Genomic DNA, 22800 nt, shown 5'->3' with positions numbered 1-22800 from the left:
GCCCCAAGGTTGTGGAGCAAACTGCCAGGTCCATCAGGTCTGCACCCTCCACTGACACCTTCAAATCCAGACTCGAATCCCATCTTTTCTCCCTCGCTTATAATTCCACATAAGGTCTATATTTGCTCTGTGTTTGTTTTGGTTTGTTATTTTATGCTTTGTTTCATGGATTCAATAACCGTACAGCACTTTAACTGATGCTCTATCAATACACTGACTTGACTAAATCTCATATACAAAACAGTTTTTGCTGTCCCTCACAAGGCTCATTTCAGTACTTTATTTTTTATATAAGAAACTACAACCCAACAGTGTTACATTAAGTAAATTGAGAATAAAATAAAATAGAATAAAACAAAACAAAACAAAAACCTTTCTTCGGTGCAGTTCAATAACTGATTTTCAGCCAGTGTGTGTGGTGTCATTATGGCTTGGCAGTTCTGAGAGAGAGAGAGAGAAAGAGAGAGAGAGAGATAAAGAGAAAGAGAGAGAAAAAGAGAGAGAGAATGTTTAAGTGGGTTCCGTCACAGTCTGTGCTTCCCAAGCTGAGCCCCCACTGAGCCAAAAGAGGCCCAGTGCTCTCCAGCCCTAACCCCCTCAGTCTGGCCTGCTGTCTGTGAGCCCTCACTGACTACAAACACATAGACGCATGCACACACACACACACATATGCGCACACAAGCGCGCGCAGACAAACACACACACGCAAAGTTCATACATGTGCAGACAAAGGTTAAAAAAAAAAAAAGCATGAGCATGCAGTAAATGTTGCAAACACAATTCAATTTGCAATTCAATGTCCGTCCAGCTCATATTTCACAAGAACTTAACTATATTAAATAATTAAGTATAGGTTAATTGTCTATTACTGTTTGTGCATCAACACATGCATACACACACATGCAACAAGTGTGTGAGCTCATAAATGCATGCATATGCACCAATATAGTCATGCTGTGTTTTCAGTGTCTCCTTTCCCGCTAACTCCCTCAGGCCCTGTACCCCTAACCTTCACCCCTCAAGACCCTGCATTCCCAGCATAGCCAGCACTGGAGGGGTGACGGGGAATGCCACAGATTGAATAAAGCCACATGAAGAACCCCCGCCAGGGAACTCCAACAGTCTATTTGCCTCGAGCACATGCTTTGTCTGCAAGCAGGCCTTGACTTTGACCTTCACTGTGCGCTTTTGCCATCTTTCTGAGCACGGTCCAAAACAAGTTTGTCACTCTTGTGATGTCTTAGTTAACGTTCAGCTTTAATTGACTTGCAGTTTGGAGCTATCTTTATTAAACGTAAGCAAAATGCTTCTACATTTCTCAGTGCGTCCACTGGGACAGGAAGAAAAATTTGAATAAGAACAATCAGACTGTAACACAATAAATTTGTGCTTTTTAATGTTTTCTTTATCTTTGGTTCTAGAACAAGACATTGACACTGTAAAAAAAAAAAAAAAAAATCAGAGATGAAAAGGATGTAAACTATTGAAACTAAGTACTTTTGACAGTGTTTCAAAGTTTTAGCATTTGTGTCATGACAAATTGTCTTTGCCCACTATATTAAGCTCCTGTCATAGTATTAGAGATTTTTTTAACCTATTATGCAAAGTGGAACAGTATGTTGTTTCACTTTAGGTGCCTACACCATGCCACTCTCTCCAGTGCATGGGCTCGTTCTCTAAATCACAAAGACAAGATTACTGTAAAGCGCAATAAAGGTAACAAGGTATCAAGTGGAGTAAATGACACACTCACTTGCAGTGTGATGTGATCAGTATCTGAAATGATATTAAAACAGTTGCATGATTGAATGCTTGATTTATTAGTTCCTGTTTGTGAGTACCATTTCACACAGAAATCAACACTCAGATCTATCATGTATTTTAACTTCTCAGAAAAGAGACCAGAATGGCCACAGTATCAAGTAATTTGTGGGTTTTCAAAGTATCTAAGCAACAGGGTTTGAGAAGCCATGCTTTTAAGTGATAAGCTAAGTGATATCGTTAAGCACAGTCTAGTGTGCTGCATGAAAGTCACTGAATTCAAAATCTTTGAAGACATCTCAGATACGTTAATTTCTCAAAAACCCAACTTTGAGGAAAGATTTTTATGATTTTGAACTTCCTCAAGGAGCACTAGGCTTAGTGGGCTTAGTTTGATTGGGCCCTCCTGCGGCTGTCGGCCTCGCATACTGGAAGAAATGCCTCACGGGCTTAGGGAGAGGGCCCGACAACAATGACGTGAGGAGGCCACGACCTAATCTGTCTCACAGGTCCTAATCAATGTCACAAGGTTTGTTTAGTGTGGCACACCACATCGGACCACTATACGTGTGAATGCGCCACCATCGCCAGAAATTCTGTTGAGCAAAGCTGCCACCATCTCTTCACCTACAATGGGGCTTTACGTCACCGTGGTCAAGTCAGTAAATCTATACCACACCTGAATCACAGCTCAGTGACGGGTGCCTGGGTAAAACATGGATAATATTGGCTGAAACGATTAAAAATACCCACACACTGTCTCCATTTGCTCGTGTCAGAATGCTGTGGTCATTCAGTGCCTGACGATGGCCAAACATTGCATGCAAGTGAAGATAGTGTGTGGGCATTTGATCTTTTCATCTGATTTTACCATGCTCAGAAATTAGCGTTGTTGTTGTGCTACTGTGTTTTGTTTTGACACATAGTCAGGTCTTTCCAGCATTTGCTGTGAGACTGGGTGAAATTGGGACTGGAGGACAGCAAGGTGGCATAGTAAGTGTGGCAGCTGTAGACCAACCACAGCACTTGGGTCACTGTGCTGATAAGCATCTGCCCTGCTGATGTGTGCTTCAGCAAGACACTGAATCCCTACCAGCAGCAGGAGTGTTGGCGTCTAGCTGACCGTGCACACTGACCTCTGTCGAAGGACACAAGCAAAAAGAGAATTTCCCTGCAGGGATCGATAAAGTCTGTCCTTAAGTGTTGTGATCTCAGAACAGCTAGAGCAAATCTGAGTGAGATGGATGACCATTGTTAATGCAGTGTGACATTCACATATATTCTTCTGAACGTTACACCTTACATCAGTAAGCCAAGTCTGGGACAATAATGTTATTTCAAGGATAAATCACTCCACTGTGGGGCTGATTAAAAAAATAATACAGTGAATCCATGGCTGAACAGCAAACCTGATAAAAAAAAAAAAAGGCCTCACTCAATCAGGGTCTCATAAATTGCTCGGACAAATGCATAAAAGCGACATTTTACCCCAACAATTTCCCCATAGCTCTTTCAGTGGCTTTAGAGTGTCATGCATTTGTGTAGCAAATAAGTAGCTCTGTATATTGGCTTTGTGCATGATCCCTGTTGGAGAGGGGCACGAATCGTACCATGGGCCACAGTCCAAGCACATCGACCGAGGCACGTACCTGTGAGTAACGTCGCCCTCTGCCTCCATCTCTAAAATGCTCTTAGGGGTCCTTGGCTACGCAGGTCCACAGCTTCTCTCGCCCATGTTTGATGCCTGGGAAGCTGGTGGGGCCGGTTCAAAACAATGAAGGTGTTATGACTGTTCATACTAAGCTTATTATGAGTGTCTGACACCAGAACAAAGGAGAGAGACGCGCCCAGCCACAGCAGGGTCCTAAGCTGATTCCTCAACCCTGGTTCAGGAAAGAGAAAGGGTCTAGACACACAGCAAAATATGCTGAATTGATAGATGTGCAGACACACAAGGGCACATTTAGGGAAACAACCATACCTTGACTGCCAATAATTAATGCAATCCTATATCGAGATTCACACACATTTGGTAGACATAACAATTAACTTTCTAAACACCATGCTGCTGGTATTATGCAATATTTGACACTGGATTGTGACTTCAGAACATCTGCTCACCACATGGACACTATTGTCTTCATTTCACAGAAAAGGTTAAGGATTTCACACGTAAACTCTTTGCTGAGCGTGAGACCATAAGTTACGGTTGTTTATGTTCTTTAAATCAGGAGGGGAACAAAACAAAAACTTCCGCCGCTGTCTTGCACAGGACTCTCCGGTACATTTCATAACAGCACACACACACACAACACCGACTTGCTGTGCAGACACAGGTCAAAAGTGAATGGACGGGCTGAAGTCACAGCCACAGCTGGACTGCACTACACTATTCAGTTTTGATGACAGATGGAACATTTCCAGTAATGCTTTCAATTTTTTTTCCCCCTCTCCTTTTATTAGCATTCCTAATATGGTCAACAAGCTGTGGTAAAGTGACTTTTTTAGCTTAAAATTGTAAAGGGACTTCTAAATGAATCACTTACATAATCTGTGCCAAGTAAATAGAAATAATGTACCTCAGTAAGAGTATAAAATATATATTTGACTTGGGCATAAGTTTGTGAAGTATCTCAGTATAGGATTGCTGATCTCACATTAGGTATTTAAATAATAAAGAGAACACCAGATATTCAAATAATTATGAGATAGGAACTGTAGTTTTGGTCATGAATCAAGGTTATTTGTTAAGCAAGAACATTTACTGGAGCTCGCAGATGAAAAAAAGCTACAGTGGTGAAAAAAAGTTTTCGGACACCCCATGTATTTGTGAAATATTGCATTAAGAATCAGTCTTAGGTCTTCAAGTGCAATTTCTTTTAGTACAGTCACAGCCAAAATACTAAACAAATCCTAAAAAAGCCATTAAAAACTTAAAATTGATTGGTTCCATAAAAATACATAAGAAATTTTGAGTATTGGGTCATTTTGGTACCAGTGATGAAGGTCGTTCTGTTTATTAAAAGACACAATTTTTGTTGCCAAGCTTGGTGTCTATATAAAGCCAGCACATTTGAAAGTTCTTCAGACACAAAAATGGCTAAAACAAGGACCCTAACGCAGGAAACACGCCTGAAGATAAAGATTCTCAGCCAGGAAGGGTACAGCTGCCGCCAGATAGCCAGGAAGTGCAGATGCAGTCCTTCAACAGTCGGATCCACTCTGCAGAAATATAGACGAACCAACAGCTTGGAAGACAAACCAAGATCTGGGCATCCAAGGGTTTCTTCAGCAAGAAATGACCGCATCCTGATCCGCATGTGCAGGCAAAACCGCCGAATGACATCACAGGAGCTTCAGCAGCAGTGGTCAAACCAAACTGGTGTCCAGTGTTCCACCCGCACTGTACATGGCCGACTTTTAGATCATGGCTTAAGGTCCTACAAGGCTATCAAGAAGCCCCTGATCAATGAGAGACAGAGGTTAGCCCGGCGTCGTTGGGCCCAGGCACACAAGAACTGGACAGCCAGGAACTGGAAGAAGATTCTGTGGTCAGAAGAATTTGTCAAGAATTTAGTTTTGTTAGTTTTTCTTGTAAACAATAAACAAAAAAAAAAAAAAAAAGGATTTGTTTGTATCTGTCTAATGCAGCCACACCTTTTGAAACAAACAAACAAAAAAAAGATTTTTCCACAAATATTTCATAATATTTGAGATTGTGTAAAATGGGGTGTCCGAAAACTTTTTTCCACCACTGTATTTTGCCAATCTTTTTCATACAAAGACTGCAAAAAAATCTCACTGGCCATGTGGGCTTCATTACACCAGGGAACCTATCACTGTGTCAAGTTCATCCATCCATTTATCATCCATCAATAAAGCATTTTAAAATACATTTCAGCACTGAGATGGCATGGGCCAACATCTGTAGAACAGAAGCAATCTCCTCAAGCCAACATCTGCATCAGCACAACTTAATCCAAACAGAAAAATCAACTGTCTTCCAGGTCACCTTGAAATTTGACATACTGAAAGCTTTTTTTTTTGGTCCTGTCTTCATCTGAGAAATGACATTTTTGTGATGACAAAAATGACCGATCTTGCATTATAACACAAAGAAAGACTCTTTGGTATGAGGCTCACTCTCAATATTTGCTCTTCAACTCCCTCTAGTGGCTGCAAGCTGAAACATATTTTGATACAGGGTTAATTCACACACATACACACCCCATTACCTTTACCTCTGCTTGCATGCACACAAAGGAAAACCTGAAAAGATGATCAATACATGTTATTGGTCTTCATTTAAATTGTGAATTAACATTACTAATGTTACCTGAAAACCTCTGTTATACTTGTGAATTACATGACAACACATCAGTTCCGGTGGCTCAGTCAGAAGTCCATATCCTTAAGACATGAGGTCAGTTTCAGAGAAAAAGAGGGAAGTGATCAAGTAATTCACCATGCTTTATCAAAGTACAGATACAGGTCTCCAGAACCAAAAACACAGGTTTAACAATGCCTAAGGTTATCTCTACACAAGACGTATATATAAAAATATCAGACTCTGAATGCATAGGTTAAGTCAAACTGTATTCTGCTTCTTCTAGAACAGTATGCAACCCAACAAATACAACATAAGTCATCTCCTTTCCACAGAATCAAAGAGGATCCCATAGAAAACCCAATACCACACATGCTGCTCTCAGTCATTCAGGGCAAAAAAATGGCCAGAGGTGTTTTCTACCACATTGTTCCACATTCTCAAACAAGCTCCTTCCTTTCAAATGTGGCACGACTTCACTTGATAAAGCATTTAACATGGTTGACAACATGAAATAAGCACTCCTGATAGTCCGTTTTGACACTGTTCTCACAGCAAACTCTCTGGAATCACTTTCTTTTTTTATCCCCCGCCGTGCACGTGGCTTCAGCTGCAGTGTATCGTTACTTTTCTTTCCCATCTCTGAACTCTCGCACACATGATAGCTGACTTTTGACACATACACAACAGACCTAGCTTGTTAAAAAATATACAAATTAATAAAAAATATATCATAAAACATATGAATACAGTAAAAGCTTAAGGTATACGTTTCAACAGTAAACAATTACCACTGGGTTAGAAACTGTTGATTGTAGAATGTGTGTAGTGGTCGCCTACTGCACTGCTTAAATTAAAAGAGCCAGCATTGAGAATTAAAGGAACATATTAAGGTCTTAGGCTTCCTTAGGGGTCAACTGTGTTGACATAAAAAGCAGCGTAAAAAGCATTTCCAGCCGACACAGAATGGCTGTGCCTCAATCTGTCATGCACCAGTTACAGTCTCAGTATACAAGAATGTCAATGAATCCTTTGATGTCAGTGTCAATGGCTGTTTTGTGTATCCCTTCTCCATTCTACAATAGACAGTGGCAATATCAATTAAGCTACATAACAGAAAACTTTGTGGCAAAGCAAACAGTGATTTTGTGAAATTTTGCTCACAAAAGTAAGTATTAGAGTAAGTACTTGATTGGACCAATAAACCAAACTGATGGGAGTACATATTAAGAATTTGTGCTGCTTTTGCCATTCAAGCATTCTCATCACAATACAGATGGCCTAGATTTAAGAAGAGTGGACACACAGTGCAACAGAGATCATTGTTACAGGAAGTTCAAGGAAGCACTCAATCATCAAACCAAGTGTCACAAACTAATTAAACATCAACCATGATTTTCTTTGCGGTAGCTTCCTTCTTTTCCTTTTACATGAAAACAAAGTTGTGTTTTTCTAAACCACTGATAGCTTATTCTGCACAACCTATCTTTGCTGGCTAGATTAATATTTGGTTTGGATTCTAATCACAGTCATACAGAAGTATAGCAACTGAGAATGTTAGGGGGGAAGGCTAATTTTTTTTTAATGATGAATTAAAAGGGAAACTACTCCACCACTTTTCTGCGACTCAAGCCTAGTCACCCTAAAGTGCATTGAAGGGTCTCACTGTATATAAATAAGTATCAATACAACTAAAATTTAATTCACAGTTGACAGATGTTTCAGTAAGTGTTTTGCTGACTGACCAGAACAGCACATCCTGCAAAGCGTAAGTGATGATGCACTGTAGAAAATGATAGGATTGATCCTGCTCCAAGTCGCTGTATTTTTACCTCTAGGATAAAAGTTAGTAGTCTTGGATCTTTTAATCTTAATTATGAAGTAATTTTACATGAAAAGACAAAAAAACCCCAAAAAAAATAGTACCAATTATTTCTTTTCCACAGTGTAGGACTGATTTGAATCTGTGGATCAACCAAAATATCTACTTAAATTTGTCCATCTTTACGTAGATACAAATTAAAGTATATGTACGGTCAGCAGAAAGTAGTAACATAGGTCCAAAGACACTTAAACTTCATTTAGTAGGGGGTACCTCCACCCCTTCCCCTACAACTAGGCCAATAATGTATAACCTCTGCAGGAAAAGACACCAAGGTTTCTGCCTACAGCATGTATGAATGAATGCGGACGTCAGCTGGAATATCTGATAACGTTCTATAGTTCAGTTTTCTAGTAATACAAGTTACTGTGTGCAAGTCCACTGTCCAGCTTAGTCCTATGCTGCGGACCCATGATGAACTTAACAGTACGTGTTATGCAAATCCTTCCTGTCATCCTCTCCTCTTGGTCTTATCAGACCAGTCTTGTCCTTGACCACAGTCCATGGCTAGTACAGGGATGTGTCCATGTAAGGCTATTGCAGAGTCCCATTCAAGTCCAGTCAAACAAGGAAGACCAGCCACTGCCCCCCTCTAACTTCCCACTGGAGCCTTGGCACAAAGTGCAGTGGGAGGGGAGAAAGAGAAAAAGAGAGAGGGGGGAGGAAGGGAAATAGAGGCCCAAATACTTTTGCACATAACTGAGGACACCATGCATGAGTAATCGCTTAGCGCTGGTTGGGTACACTAGAGCGGCAAGAGGGTCAAAGTAGGACAGGAGGAGGAGGACAATAGCTACAGAACTTGGAAAACGAACCCCGATTAAGAAACTGGCAAAACACCAAAGCCAAACAGAACTTCTATGAGGGGCCTGGAAGGGCAACCCTTGATGATTTCTTGGCGGTAGCTAGAGAAACCTGTTATGACAAGGGCGACTACAGGCTCTGTGGTGGCTCTAGTACGTGAGGCGTGAGGCCTTCATGTTGTAGCAGGGTCTGTCAGTGAGGCCCCCGGCCCCAGAGAAAAGAGACAGGCCCTCAGCCTTCTCCAACACGACCTCCAGCTCCTGGAAGTCCTGCAGTCGCGCCACATCCTTGTCCTGCACAGGAAAGGGAAACCACATTTACATAAGCTTCACAGCTGATATAGATACAGCTATACCAAGTAATTTAGTTATGGAAATACTATGGGGAATAGTTATTTTAAATTATACATTGCACAGCAACTGGGAATGTTGGAAAACACAGTAATTACTACACCGAAAGGGGTTCCCAGCATGAGTTCAAAAGACAATGTGTGAATAATGAGCAGTCTACCTTGAACAACATCCATACTGCATAAGGTAGAGAAGAGGAATTCAGGCATTAATTAGCACTGGGTCTGAGAGTGAGACGTATAACCTAACAGCTTGTGCTTCCCATTTATTTCCCACTGTTTTAAGGACCAGGCACTATTTTCAGCATAATTATTTGTCAGAAGCAGTGAGTAACGATGACACGAAAAGCACACATGGGGTAAGGGAGGTTTCACTGGGAGAGTAAAGCGAATCAAAAACAACCCAATTAGAGACTCCGGAAATATGGTCAGGAGAAAGTGGTAATGTATGTTCTGTGTGCATGCGTCAGACAGAGAAGCTGCTCAAGTGTTCAACATTTGTGGTGAACTAGCCAAAATGTACATGCCACTGTCTAAAAATGAATGCTGATGTGGAAAATTAATGAGAAAACAAGTTGATAAAAGCTGAAGGATGAAGTGTCTAACAGCTATACACTAAGGATGCTGTTGGATGCTGGTGAGCTATGTGTCTGAGTGTGTGAGTGTGTAAGGTGCTGCTATGTAGGCTATACAAAGTATTCCCCTGCATGAGCATAACACTGCACAACTACTGCAACTTGTGTATAGTTTCTGCATGAGTGTGTGCAGGCGCTCGTCCTCTGACCTTTCTTAGCATGGTGTTGGGCAACTTGCGGATCTTCTCCACATGCTCGGCGCTGATGTCCAACTCGCGGCAACAGACCCTCAGTAGGGAGCGGTAGGTGAGCTCCTGGCGGTCGAGCTCTACCTCAATGAAGTCGTTCTCCCGTGCGTTGGGGTTCTGGATGCGCACCTTCAGTACCAACTCTGTAGAGAGAGGCCAGAGTGTTACACCTCTCTATTCACAAGCATATTTTTAGATTTAGTCTAGATGATGAACACTGTGCAAGACACTATTTCCATCAAGAATTAACATTAAAGCACAGGTCTGGTAATGCTGAACCTAAGCTGTGTTAAAATGTTAATAGCCATCATTTATACCTGCACATATCACAACCTCACCACTAGCTTTGGTGAAAAGAAACTTACCACTCTGTTGCAGATTCTCGCTAGCCTTCAACACAGTCCAACTGGGCACCAGCCTCAAAACCCCTGAGAGTTTCCCCTTTTCAAAAAGGGGAAACTCAAAGCTCAAATACGTCTTCAATCATCAACCCCCCCAAAAAAAGGTTGCAAAAATGCTTTCTAACCAGTTTTATTCAGCATTTTTGACAATTTATTGCCTTGTGTATATCTAAATCATTCTGTTACAGCTAATTTTGCATTCACAGGAAGTTAATGCGGATGGGGAAGTAATAGTATTTCAGTTGTGTATGCACAAAAAATGGCATAACTGGTGATACTGAAGAGGAACATTCCTTATATTTGTGCAGCCTGCGACATATATACACCACACCCTCCCCATAGACTCACAATGCTCAGATTGAGAGAGTATGCTTGTTCCTGCCTGTTCAGTGATTATATTGAGTGATGAGGCTGCATCCAACCACAAATGATCTTTTTTCGGTTTGACATGTCTGTTGTTTCTATCCATACAGGCGCACCGGCATGTTGTCATGCCTGCTGTGTTCTTACTCACTAATCTGAGTAGGCGTAGCCAGATATTCATGTTATAAATCCAGCAGGACAACACAGATGAATACACCACAAAATTGGTCCCATTGCCAAAAACATTTGTTAAGCCTAGAGCCTAAAGCTAAAGTTAGGTTTCATCCATCATCCCTTTGCAGAGATGCAGAAATTTGGTCTGGGGTTCTACAGTTCCAACTGAACACACCCCACCCTCCACCGTGCCTCCCGGTGTACCATCAGCTTTAGATTGAACAAAACACACGCTTTCTCTCTCACCTTGCACGTTGACAGGAAAGGTGCTAGTGAAGAAGAAAGGCTGGAAGGCTGGCAAAGGCCCACCAGCCTGGCCATAGCTCAGCTGCTGTGGGATGGACTGCTGCCGGCTCACACTAGGGTTAGCGCTGGCCACCGGGGCCTGGACCTGGCTCCCGCCGCTGCTGGCACAGCTGGGGCTGGGCGAGGCCAACGGAGGCGAGCACACCGTCCCATTGTGGGCCACTGCATGAGGGTAGTCGGCATGGTTGACTAGGTGAGGCTCGACTGACAGGTCCATGGGCAACGCGCAGTTAACAGCAGGGTGGTGGTGAGAGGAGGCCGGGCCAGGTGCCACACCATTCTGCTCAGCCACAGGGATGAAAGCCCCCACCTGACCTTGGCTGAGGGTGCTGGGGTTTGTGGTGGGGGTGTCAGGGGCCAGGCTCTGCGGCTGCTGAGGCTCATGGGTAGGGGAAAGGGAGGCTGAATCACTTTGTGTGTCCTCAGCATGATCCCCGGAGCCATTCTGTGTAAGGTGCTGTGTCAGCATGGCTTCTGCCTTGCTATCCATCTTGCTGTACATGAAGGGCGGGTTAGACAGGTAGTTGGGAATGATTGGCAACTCAGGCTCCTTGACCTCAGGCACTTCCTCCACGTCGACTGTGAAGCAAAAAGAGTTTCACTTCTGAGATTAAAAATAGAAAGAAAAAAAAAACATTTACAAAACTAACCTAGTTAGCTTTCACTTACATCAGAGGCATTAAAAGCTCTAGATCTACTTATGCAATCCATACCTGAGGCTTCAGAAGTTACACATAAGTACAGTATATTACTGCCATACATTTGTTATGAACGCACAATACACTAACAACCATGTCCTGAATTCATAATTTATAGGAACCTGAGGGGGAAAAAAGCACAGAAAAATACGTAATTTACCTCCTAACAGCCGTTTGATCTCTGCCTTGGATGTGAGCTGGGAGGCCAACTCGTCCTTAGCCGTGAGGATCTCTTTGTCTGCTCCAGAGTTGAGTAAGTAGGACACTATGTGCTTATGATTCCTCTTGCATGCCCAGTGCAGGCATGTCCTGGGTAGTGGGGAAAAAATGCACATGAGGAATGTGACAATAATGGATCAAATAACCACTAAACTATTAGATCCAGATCTAGCCTTGATAAGTCAGTTTCACAGCACCAGTGGCCACGTGCAACTCTGATTTCGTTACAGTAAATTTCACCCCATGGTTACAGGGATATTATGAATATCAGCACTTTCCTCGGACCCGGCATTTAGCGCCAAGCATTAAAATGGGACTAATTCAGCACTTGCATAAGCAACATGAAAGTTGCACGACAGGCGAATAAACAAGCCTGCTCCTGAGTAACAGGATAACAGACCAGTTTAAATCCCTGCGACACTGCGCTTGGCAAGTAATGAAAGCATAGCTCTCAGTCAGCAGGTTTCACACACCGGTGTAAATATCTCGGTCAAAAAAGTAACATAATCACCAAACTCCGAGGCCAACTAACACTTGTTGGCTTGCGCTGGGGACAGTAAAAGATGGAATCGCTGGTTAAAAGGCTTACCATCCATTGATTTCGTTCTGTGAATTGATATTTACTCCACTCTCCACCAATCTCCGCACTTCGTCAATATCCCCGATAGCAGACGCCTCTCTCAGTCGCTCCTGCAATTCCTTATCCAACGAAGTAGTGGACATTTTGATGTAGACCCCTAGCGTGGCGAGACCATAGGAGACACAAACACCTTTTCTGTTTCAGTCGCCAATACTAATCGCCTAACGAGTTTCCTAATGATGACACCGAGTTAAAAATAGCAACTAGCAAGTCGTCAGTCCACATTAGCTACCGGGCTACCTAGCTTGACAGTCTGCTAGCGTATGGCAGCTAAACGCCTCGGCTAATGCAACTTCTTGTTGACGGTCGGAGCCCTCGACGCCGCTGCAAGTGGCTGGCTAATCCGCCTTTGCTGTTTAATTCAGTGGTTAGTATGACAACACGCAAATGCGCTGCCGGCGGTCCAGCTCTCCACAATTTACGCAAACCCGAAATCATTCAATGGTGTCAGTGCTCCATCGGTGGGCTGCCAAAAACACCGCCGCCTCATCGGGGGGCATCTTTAGATGTAACAACGCCGGGCGCAACTCTTAGTTCCCATCTGAGCGCTCTGGGCTGGGAAATCAGTCTCACATGAGTCTGGGTAGGATTCATTAACTTTGTGTAAAAGCATGTGACACTGTCCAATCAACTTGTTTTTATGTTGTTGTTGTTTTTTTTTTTAAGTTGTTGAAATGAAAAGTCAGATTTCTGTGGGCATACAAACACGTGTTGCTGGGGTATCTGTCGCCATCCAGTGGAATAAGCAGGATAACCGGTTATTGGGAGAATATTAATCAAATGGTAAATGAAGCATAGGTTAATTTCACTGTAATTCAGTTTACTAGAAATTGTTCACTGGAAACCAAAATACATTATCTCTCACATTGTGTTTTAGTCTCACCACTTTGAATCAATTTGAATTTGACATTCTTCAGTTATCACACCTAGGTTAGTTTAATTAGGTTCCCTGTTGGACAAAATCCTTTCTAATTTGAGTTGGTGACTTAACGAAAGTCAACTTGGAGGTCTGGAACCTGAAAATGTTTGGAAACCCCTGGGCCGGAGTATGTGTGCTCTTCTTGTATGAAGTCCTGGGTTCATTTCCCCACAGTTGCTTGCTATTTTGGTGAGCAGTGAAGTAGCGATTAGGGACACCATTATGCAACCAGGATGCATTTGCTCTCCTGAATTGTTTTTGTCCATTGAATCATATGCAGAATCATATGCATGTCATAATTTGTGATAAATGGGATGTCCTTGGCCTGGTGAACACATGGCCTGTAATCCAAAGCCTCTGTTGTTATTGTCCGCTCCCTCACTGCCACTCATCTCTTACCATGAAGTGATGTCAGTTGTTGTTTGTTATACAAATAATCATGGAATAAGTATCTTAAAATACCTTAAATCACGATAATTATTCCATGACTTTCCATAATCATGTAATAAGTATCTTTTTAAGTGCATTTCCCTCACTGTTTAGGAGCTATGTGGGAATATGTGTAATACTTCCTATGAACTTTAGTTGCTAGATTTTGCCAGGAGATTTAAAAATAAATAAATAAATAAATAAATAAATAAAAAAATCAGGGTAATGAAGAGAGGAGCAATGATTTTTGAAATATAGGACACACTCTTGGGTCTTTTGATTTTTGCTGGCAAATGTTTCAGTTTCTGGAGCGGGGTAGCACAGATAAAGGCTGACATGGTGGGGAATTCAGTGTTGAACAGTGCTCTATATTTACCGAGTGATGTGTATTTAGTCAACATAAGCAAATGCAAATTCAAATTAGTATTCAAAGCACTTAATTTATTACCAAGGGCCAGTTTGGTTCAAGGAAAAATGGTGTACATTGCATCAATCACAGCATACACATACATAAGGAGTAGGCTATAGAGCACGAAAGAAAATAATATCCTATCTGCAGGGTTCCCAGACTAATTATGCCCCCCACCCCCACCCTATGTATAGGCCACTGACCCTCATTTGATAACAGAGGATAACTTAACAGAGGATATTTTGGATTAGAATGATTGTTTTGCAGAGCTGTATCGTTGTCTGTTCAGTTACTGAGATAACAATGGGGAGAATTAAACTCGATAAGTCCCGGGGATGCACCCTGTTACCCTTAAAATGCCTCCTACTTTTCCTCCCTACCCCCTCTTTTTTTTTTTCCTTCCTTACCTCCTCCTTTGCTTCATGACCTGGAAACTGATTTTGATGTCAGCGTCTTGCAGGCTGTCCCAGTACAGTAGGAAACAAATGAGGCAGCTTCAGACTCTCCTTCTAGGAACCTCTGAGCAAGGAAACTGAGGAGGATCCCATCAAGAGGTTTCTTCTTGAATGACAAACCCGTTTCTAGTCTAGGAAAGTGACTACCAGCTGTCATATGTTAAGACATAGATTTGGGAAATGTTGGCAAGATTGAAATGGCAAGATTCTTTGCTTGCAATAACAAAATAGGATATGGGATTTAAAAAAACAAACAAACAAAAAAAAAAACTTGAAAATATTGATTTTGATTTTTACTTATTCAAGTGCCCTGCTTTATTATAATCCCCACCCATGTTAAAGTATATTATAACATTCAGTGACAGAGAAATTCAAATCCTACTCGGACACCACTATTCACAGCTTTTTCATATTTATGTGTCTATGGATCTCTCTATCTATCTGTGTAAAACATATACAAATATGGGGAGAGAAAGAGGTGTATATGTATGCTATCATTACAAAAGTAGACTAGTGAAGTGCATAATGAAGTGCATTTAGTTTGTTATGCAACATCATTTTCAATGTAACACAGAACTGTTGTATCTTGCATTTAGAATATGCCAGTCACCCCAGAGCTCTGTGATTGGCTGTTGGAGGCTCTGACCACAGCCAAACTGATATTCCACTTCCGGTTCAGAAGCTGGGGGAACTGGCTGCTTGTTGTTGGAGCGTTTGGAAGCTGCCATTTTGATCAGAAATACTTTAGCGCGCACTAGATGGTGTGATCCACATTCAGAGGAGAGGTCAGGATACTCTAAGATAGAGTTTTTAAGGCGAAAATGCTTTCGGCAGCCCAGTTACTCGATGAGTTGATGGGCCGGGACAGAAACCTGGCCCCCGACGAGAAGCGCTGCAACGTACGATGGGACCACGAGACCGTAAGTTAGCTCTCTAGCCTAGCTTACTTGAGAAGCTAACGTAACCTACATGCTTTAGCAAATGCATTATTTAACAGTGGAGCTGGTATTTAAACCCTTCAATAGTTTGACTTTCAGCGGTAACACAGAGAATCGTTAGGATCTTCATACGGGATAGATATCCGTCATTTTTTTTTTTTTTTTTTTTTTTTACAGAGTCGTCTTTGCAAGCTAAAGACAGTCAACGGTAGCTAGCTAGGGAGTTTGCTAACGCTTAGCGACGCAAGGCCAGTACCACGAGTCATGCTATGTTGCTAACTGCACAGACCTTCCAGTTATGGTAACAAACTAACATCATGTCGCTTTGTTTGTGTGGAGTCAAGTGGTAGGCTTCATATGCAGAAATGCACCCCTTGTCAAACAGTTTGAAACGCGCAACCTCATGCTCTGAGGCGTGGGGTCGACTGACCTCTCCGGTCAGCGGGAGGCAAATGCAGAAATTGAGATGCTGTAGCAGAATCTCTCAAGAGGATAGACATCTGCTGACTATGAACTTTAATTTAAAATATAACCTTTCTCCTGAGACAGGTCTGTCGGTACTATCTGTGTGGCTTCTGTCCAGCCGAGCTGTTCACAAACACCCGCTCGGACTTGGGTAAGTCAAGAACTTGAGCGTGTGATTATTTTGAGTGGGCTAATTTGCTGCCAAATACATAAGTAACCAATATATAAATTCCAATATATTCATAATACCTTGAACTTAATGTTATATCGCTTTTTTCAGGTCCTTGTGAGAAGATCCATGATGAAAACCTTAGGAAGATGTAAGTTCTGCTTATGGTTGTAGAAGCTTTGTGTATGTGTTTATTTATGTTCCTATCAGTCATCTGTGTCTATCCCATGCTTACCAGGTATGAGAAGAGCTCTCGCTTCATGAAGGAGGGATATGAGCGGGATTTCTTGCGGTACCTGCAGTCTCTCCTTGCTGAGGTTGAGAGGAGGATTCGGAGAGGGCATGCCCGCCTGGCCCTCTCCCAGGCTCAGCAGAATGCAGGGGTAGGTACCAAATAGTCTCAATTTCCTCTCAGGCTGCAGGGACATTTCATTGCGATGCTTTTGAAAATCATACTCAGAAGGTAGAACTAAAGATTTTAGGCAAACCTTTATTTGAGTGATCAGGATAATGTATGGCACAGTGTCCCCTGTCCTGAGCTCATTTAAGAATGAACTGATTTTGTCTCAGACCTCACTTGCTTACCCTCCAGACCACAATGTGTTCTTGTTATTTCTGTAGGGTCCTGGTCCATCAGGAAAGAATGAAGAGAAGATTCAGGTTCTGACTGAGAAGATAGAAGACCTAGTTGTACAGGTTTGTGAAAATGTGAAACACATTGCTCTCCGACCACTTAAACAATTAACTGGAATTAGGGCACGCTGTAATCTCCATCTCTTAACATATCCTATTTACATGGTCTTATTTTCCTATTCCTACATTTTTTATTGTATCTCTGCCACTGCTGCTGTGTCAGTTTGAATTTCCCCTTTGGGGATGAATAAAGGTTAATATAAATCTAAATTTACCATAAATATGACACAGAATATAAATGTCAATAGTGTTTATAAAAAAAAAAAATACAGTGAAATAAACTCAGGACATAACTTTGCATAGGGGTAAAGTATGACCATTTTGGTCTCCCTTTCTTTCTGTCCCTTTGTCACAGATTGAGGAGCTGGGTTCGGAGGGCCGTGTGGAGGAGGCTCAGGGCATGATGAAGCTGGTGGAGCAGCTGAAGGAGGAGAGGGAGCTGCTCAGCTCCACCCCCTCAGTGAGTCACGCAGCTTCAGAGAGGTTAATCCTCTCAAACTTGATTACTTATAATAAGATGTCATTATGATGTGTTTGGGTTTACTGTTAATCCTGTTGGGATGTGCACTTTATCCTAGACCATTGAGAGCTTTGCAGCCCAGGAGAAGCAGATGGAGGTGTGTGAAGTGTGTGGGGCGTTCCTCATCGTAGGTGATGCCCAGTCCCGTGTGGATGACCACCTGATGGGCAAACAGCACATGGGCTATGCTAAGATCAAATCCACTGTGGAGGAGCTCAAGGTAACAGGATCACATGAGATGAAGCCCACACAGGCTGATGAGTTATAGTTAATAACTAATTTCAGAATCAAAGTTAAAAAGATAAATCTGTATGATTGAGTACAATGTTTTGGAAAACTTTTTTTTTTTTTTTTTTTTTGCTGGGATAGCGATAAAAGTATTTAAAAACAAAAAAAGAGTGTCAGATAGATAGATAGATAGATAGATAGATACTTTATTCATCCCGCAGGAAATTCAGATAGTGAGTATGTCAAATGTGATCCTTCATGATCCGATCAGTCACCAGATGGCTGTTATATTCTTTTTTCCCCCTCTCTCTTTTTGCCGCTGTCAGCAAATGTGTTTTGTCCCACATCTGCTGAACTGGAATTAGAGGGTGGGGGGCTGTGCCATGTTTGTATTTAACATATTAAGTCAATTTATCCATGAACGGCTTATGCTTGTCTGCCCTTAGGAAAAACTGCGTCGACGCTCAGAGGACCCACTGGGAGAAAACCCAGCGAGGAGAGACAGAGAAGACCGCGAGCGTGAGAGGGAGGAAAGGGAGAAGAGGCGCAGGGAGGAGGAGGAGAAGGAGAAAGAGAAGGAGCGAGAGCGGGAGAAAGAACGTGAGAAGGAGAGGGAGAGAGAACGGGAGCGGGAGCGGGAGAGGGAGAGAGACAGAGAACGGGACCGGGACAGAGAAAGAGACAGAGACAGAGATAGAGACAGAGACAGAGAGAGGGAGAGGAGAGCACGGCGGAGCCACTCCAACAGCCGCCACTCAAGCCGGACATCAGACAGGAAGAGGAGCAGATCTCGTGATCGCCGGAGGTCCAGGAGCAGGGACAGGGAGCGGGAACGTGAACGCAAACGCAGCAGGTATTGCTGATTACCTACATCAAAGACATAAAATATACCAGTCACTTAAAAATATGGAAAAAAGTTTGTTTATCCTTCAGATTCAGTGAAAATGTCTTGGTAGTGCTTGGTAGTCGTTTTCAGTGTTTCCTGTAGTGCTAATGACTTCCCTATTGTTGGACATGAAAGATAATTCAGTAATTGAAGAAATATAGAATATGTCCAGCATATGGACATATCCAAATAGTGTTGTGTCATGAAAAATGTGAGCATGAGAGGAATTTGATCAGTTATGGCCAGGAAAATTATTCCATATATTGTGGGACCACTTAAGGCTTAACTGACAAAGTAAAAAACATGAAAGTATGTTTATATTAAAGCCTCACTCCAGTGACATCATGCATTTTAAAAATGTATTTATTTTAAATTGAATGCCACTTCCTGTGTTCACATGAGATTGTGGGATATGTACTGCTGGAAAGGATATGTTTCATGCAGCCTTGTAAAACTGCCGGATGAAGTCTGCATTTCTCGGCTGAAAAGCATCCTAAAAGAAAGCCTTGATGATGACATATTCTCTTCTTCCTTTCTCTAGGAGCCGGGATAGGGACAGAGAGAGGAGGCGCAGCCGCGAGCGTTCTGACAGAAAGCGTCGCTCCCGCAGCCGTGAGAGGAAGAGGTCACGCAGCTCGGAGCGCAAATCCCACCGCCATCGGAGCCGCAGCAGGGACAGGGACAAGGAGAGAGACAGGGACAGAGAGCGATCATCTAGAGACAAAGGTGAGAATGAAAACTTATCTTTCAGGTTTGACTTGGGCATGGACAGCTTTTTCGGGCAAAGGGCGGATTGGGCTTGAAATTTGAGCTAAACTTCAGTGGTGTGTTGCAGCAATTTTTAATTGATAGCTACCACTATTTTTGTAACACATTTTATTTGGAACAGTTGTATCAATTCAGCAGGAAAGAGAAAGTTATGTTTTGATCAAGGTGTGTATGCATTGTCTTTTCCAGACCGTAAGGCGACAGAGGAGAGGAGCAGCAGCAGCAGCTCTAAGAAAGACAAGCACTCTGATGACGGCGACACGGCCGCCACCAAGGCCTCGTCGGAAGCAGAACCCATGGAGACAGAGCCTGCTGGCTCTGCCTCCTCCCCCCTGCTAAACGGCCAGCAAGAGCTCCTCCATTCTGAAGGTGACACTCAGTCCAATTAAAACTGATCTGATAGGACCTCAGATCAGGCTCAGGTAAGTGCGCCCTCCTCCTCGCTCCCCCCTGGCTCTCAACCCAACCTGCCACCCTCTGCCCTCCCCCCTCCTTCCCTTCTCCCACACCCCAGCTCTCCCATCTCCCCTACCCGCCCTCTAACCCTGCCTCTCCCACTCCGTTTACGTTCAGTTCAATGCCTATGATTTTGTCTTATGTACTGTATGCATATATCTTTATCCTGTTTTTGAATAGTGCATCATAAGTATGCACTGAAGATGAAGGACTAGGCCCGATGAATGAGAAGAAGGTAGAAAACATTCACACAAAGCCAAGAGGGAAAGGCCAGTGTAGCCCTGAGCAAACATACCCGGAGGTACCCCTCGTTTTGTATCGGTTTTATGACACATATAGCTGTATATTTGTCTCTGTGGACAAAATGGCAGAAAAAAGTATAAATCAGTCCAATAATTTTTTTCCTGCCTGTATTTACTTGTTTTTGTTTTGTTTTTGTTTTTTTTTAAATTTGGAAGTAGGAATATGTGATAACATTTGTATTACAGTATATTATATTCCATATATGGAGCAAATTACAACTAGTGTGTGTCTCTGTGTATATATAGTTTGGGGATTTATTATCCTCATATATAAACACACATCCTTTTAGACATAACGTCTCAGGTATATGTGAAGACGAGCGGTTTTTATTTTCCAACTATTTTGACGTAATCATAACTTTTCTCCCAAATGCCATGGATTTGTTGTCCAGCTCACTGTGCCTGATAATGCCATGCAGTGTGTGTTTGGGGGGTTTTATAGCACCGGGGGCCTAACGTAACTTACTAACTGGAGGGTAGGGTTTATCGAATGAATTGCAGCTGACTTCCATACCTCACACAGCGTTGGTGTTGTGAGCGAGACCACATGAGAAAAAGGCAAATTAAAAATCATGGATACTCTGACTCTCAAACTGTGCAGGTACTCACCCCAGGTACTCCTTTCTCTACCCACATCCATTTCTGAATGCTGTTGCCTGTCAAAAAAAGTACTTCTCCAGAACATGAACTTGAAAGCTTGATTGTTTATAGTTTTATTTGTATTGTCATTCTTTTTTCCCTTTTTGTTATTCTTCAACATCTTTTTGAAAAAAGATACTTGTGCAATGTAAACTTGAGACACTGACAGACATGCTGAAACTGTTGATTTGCATGGTCATCCCGCTTGATATACCCTTATCAAGAACTGAAGTTGTCACCAACATGGAAACATTTACATAGTGTAACAGTTTCAGTAGAAAGTGTTTATTAATTTCATGTAGGTTTTGTTAGTTGACAAGATCCTGTCTGTATGTTTGTGTGTGTGTGTGTCTGTGTGTGGGTGACTGTAAATGACAGTTGATTGATCTAGTACATCATGTTGCGTGACACTGTCACTATGATCATAGGAATATCAAACGGGTTGGCACTAATTTGAAAAATTTAGGTCTAAGGTAGTGACTGGATCTTATGTTGACCTTCAGTGTTGACCAATAGAAATGAAATAAAAAATCATACTATTATAAATAATTTGAAAAAATAGCAACAAATGCCAGGATTTTCTGGCTGAAATGCAAGACTTCTGACGTCCATTGTATCAGTAGATAAATGGCATTTATAAGTTAAGATAAGTGTCTCTGTTAAAATAATATAAACTTTCCCCTTTCATTGAAGGATATATTTGACTAGAAGTCTTTATGTAAATGATATTGTAGTACCAGTAGCAGCATTTGTTGCTACAAACACTTGTTTGAGCTCCATTACTAATATGGCATTTTGTTAACATTTTTGCTTAACAGGGGAAGCTGGGATTTCTGGAGGAGGAAGAATTGGAAGAGTGCACCTCACCCTTACCCTGAACCTGACACTTCGCTGCTTAAAAACAAGGTGAACCACAAGTAGTAGTGGCTTATTTAAAAACATGAACACAATTATGTAAATGAGGAAAGGAAAAAAAAACATCAATTTTCATGTTCCTTCACTTGTTTTATCTTTTGGCTGGATGGGTCTAGTTGTGGTTCATCTGATGTATATCTTAACTTGGTCTAATGATCAACTAGACATGACCCTAAATACCAAACGTAGAGCAAGTTCATTATTGTTTTTTTTTCCCTTTTTTTTTTTTTTTTTTTTACACATTCTTCTTATTTCTTGGCATTTAGTGACAATGAATTAAAAACAGTTCTTGTGGCTTGTTTTGGTTTGTCAGGTTCCACTGCACTTCTTGACCTTGTTTCTTCTTGAAAAGTCAATTGAAAGCGTATGTACAATGTTAGTCTGATGTTAGGGCGTGTCTCTTTTTCTTCTCCACTTAGAGCTCACATTTGATTGCTCTTGTCCCCTTACTGTAAAATATTATCAGTTAATTTTTGATGAAAAGATTTTGAGGACTGACTGAAAGGTTGTTTTCATTTTGCTCTGATTTTAATGCCCATGTTTGTCTTGATGAATAAAAAAAAGTCATAACTTGAACGTTGTGTCAGCCTGCAATTATTACTTTCTGCTACATACACTGCAAAAACGCAAAATCTTACCAAGATTATTTGTCTTATTTCAAGTCAAAAATGTCTTATTTCTAGTCAAAATATCTCATTACACTTAAAATAAGACATGATCACCTCAGAAGTAAATTGTTTTTAGACAATTTTCACTTGTTTCAAGTGAAAATTCACTTGAAACAAGTGAAAATTTGCTTGTTTCATTGGCAAAATTTGCCAGTGGAAAAAGTGAAACTTCACTTGAAATAAGTGAAAATTAG

At 41.8% G+C, this 22800-nt stretch overlaps 2 protein-coding genes across 3 annotated transcripts; one reads left to right on the top strand and one right to left on the bottom strand.

Moving 5' to 3' along the window:
* Positions 1-6213: 6213 nt before the first annotated feature.
* Positions 6214-13304, bottom strand: ankrd40 (ankyrin repeat domain 40). The gene is made up of 5 exons (XM_030058107.1): positions 12697-13304; positions 12049-12197; positions 11131-11769; positions 9908-10089; positions 6214-9067 (listed from the first exon to the last, which is right to left on the bottom strand). Exons 1-5 carry the CDS (start codon positions 12828-12830, stop codon positions 8924-8926), a joined length of 1248 nt encoding a protein of 415 aa, XP_029913967.1. The 5' UTR covers positions 12831-13304; the 3' UTR covers positions 6214-8923.
* A 2325-nt stretch (positions 13305-15629) lies between these two features.
* Positions 15630-22514, top strand: luc7l3 (LUC7-like 3 pre-mRNA splicing factor). 2 transcript variants are annotated; one of them, XR_003928610.1, is made up of 12 exons: positions 15630-15879; positions 16447-16513; positions 16643-16682; positions 16770-16914; positions 17153-17227; positions 17580-17684; positions 17803-17964; positions 18419-18825; positions 19400-19584; positions 19816-20048; positions 21842-21929; positions 22252-22514. XR_003928610.1 is itself a non-coding variant. In XM_030058100.1 (11 exons), the coding sequence occupies exons 1-10, from the start codon at positions 15781-15783 to the stop codon at positions 20013-20015; spliced, it is 1485 nt and encodes a 494-aa protein (XP_029913960.1). In that variant the 5' UTR covers positions 15630-15780; the 3' UTR covers positions 20016-20048; positions 21842-22514. The 2 variants fall into 2 exon arrangements, 1 of the variants encoding a protein (XP_029913960.1); XM_030058100.1 differs by having other exon boundaries at positions 21842-22514.
* The last annotated feature ends 286 nt before the right edge of the window (positions 22515-22800 follow it).

This window comes from Myripristis murdjan, chromosome 8 (genome assembly GCF_902150065.1).
Source record: "Myripristis murdjan chromosome 8, fMyrMur1.1, whole genome shotgun sequence".
Classification (NCBI taxonomy): Eukaryota; Metazoa; Chordata; class Actinopteri; order Holocentriformes; family Holocentridae; genus Myripristis; species Myripristis murdjan.
Note: the sequence above shows the minus strand (reverse complement) of the source record. Positions and strands in the feature narration are given on the sequence as shown.

Coding starts and splice junctions, on each gene's coding strand:
- ankrd40 (XM_030058107.1), bottom strand. CDS start 12,830: ATGTCCACTACTTCGTTGGATAAGGAATTGCAGGAGCGACTGAGAGAG. Junction 12,198..12,696: donor CAGAACGAAATCAATGGATG/GTAAGCCTTTTA, acceptor CCCACTACCCAG/GACATGCCTGCACTGGGCAT. Junction 9,068..9,907: donor CCAACACCATGCTAAGAAAG/GTCAGAGGACGA, acceptor TTTCCTGTGCAG/GACAAGGATGTGGCGCGACT.
- luc7l3 (XM_030058100.1), top strand. CDS start 15,781: ATGCTTTCGGCAGCCCAGTTACTCGATGAGTTGATGGGCCGGGACAGA. Junction 16,514..16,642: donor AAACACCCGCTCGGACTTGG/GTAAGTCAAGAA, acceptor CGCTTTTTTCAG/GTCCTTGTGAGAAGATCCAT. Junction 16,915..17,152: donor AGGCTCAGCAGAATGCAGGG/GTAGGTACCAAA, acceptor TTATTTCTGTAG/GGTCCTGGTCCATCAGGAAA.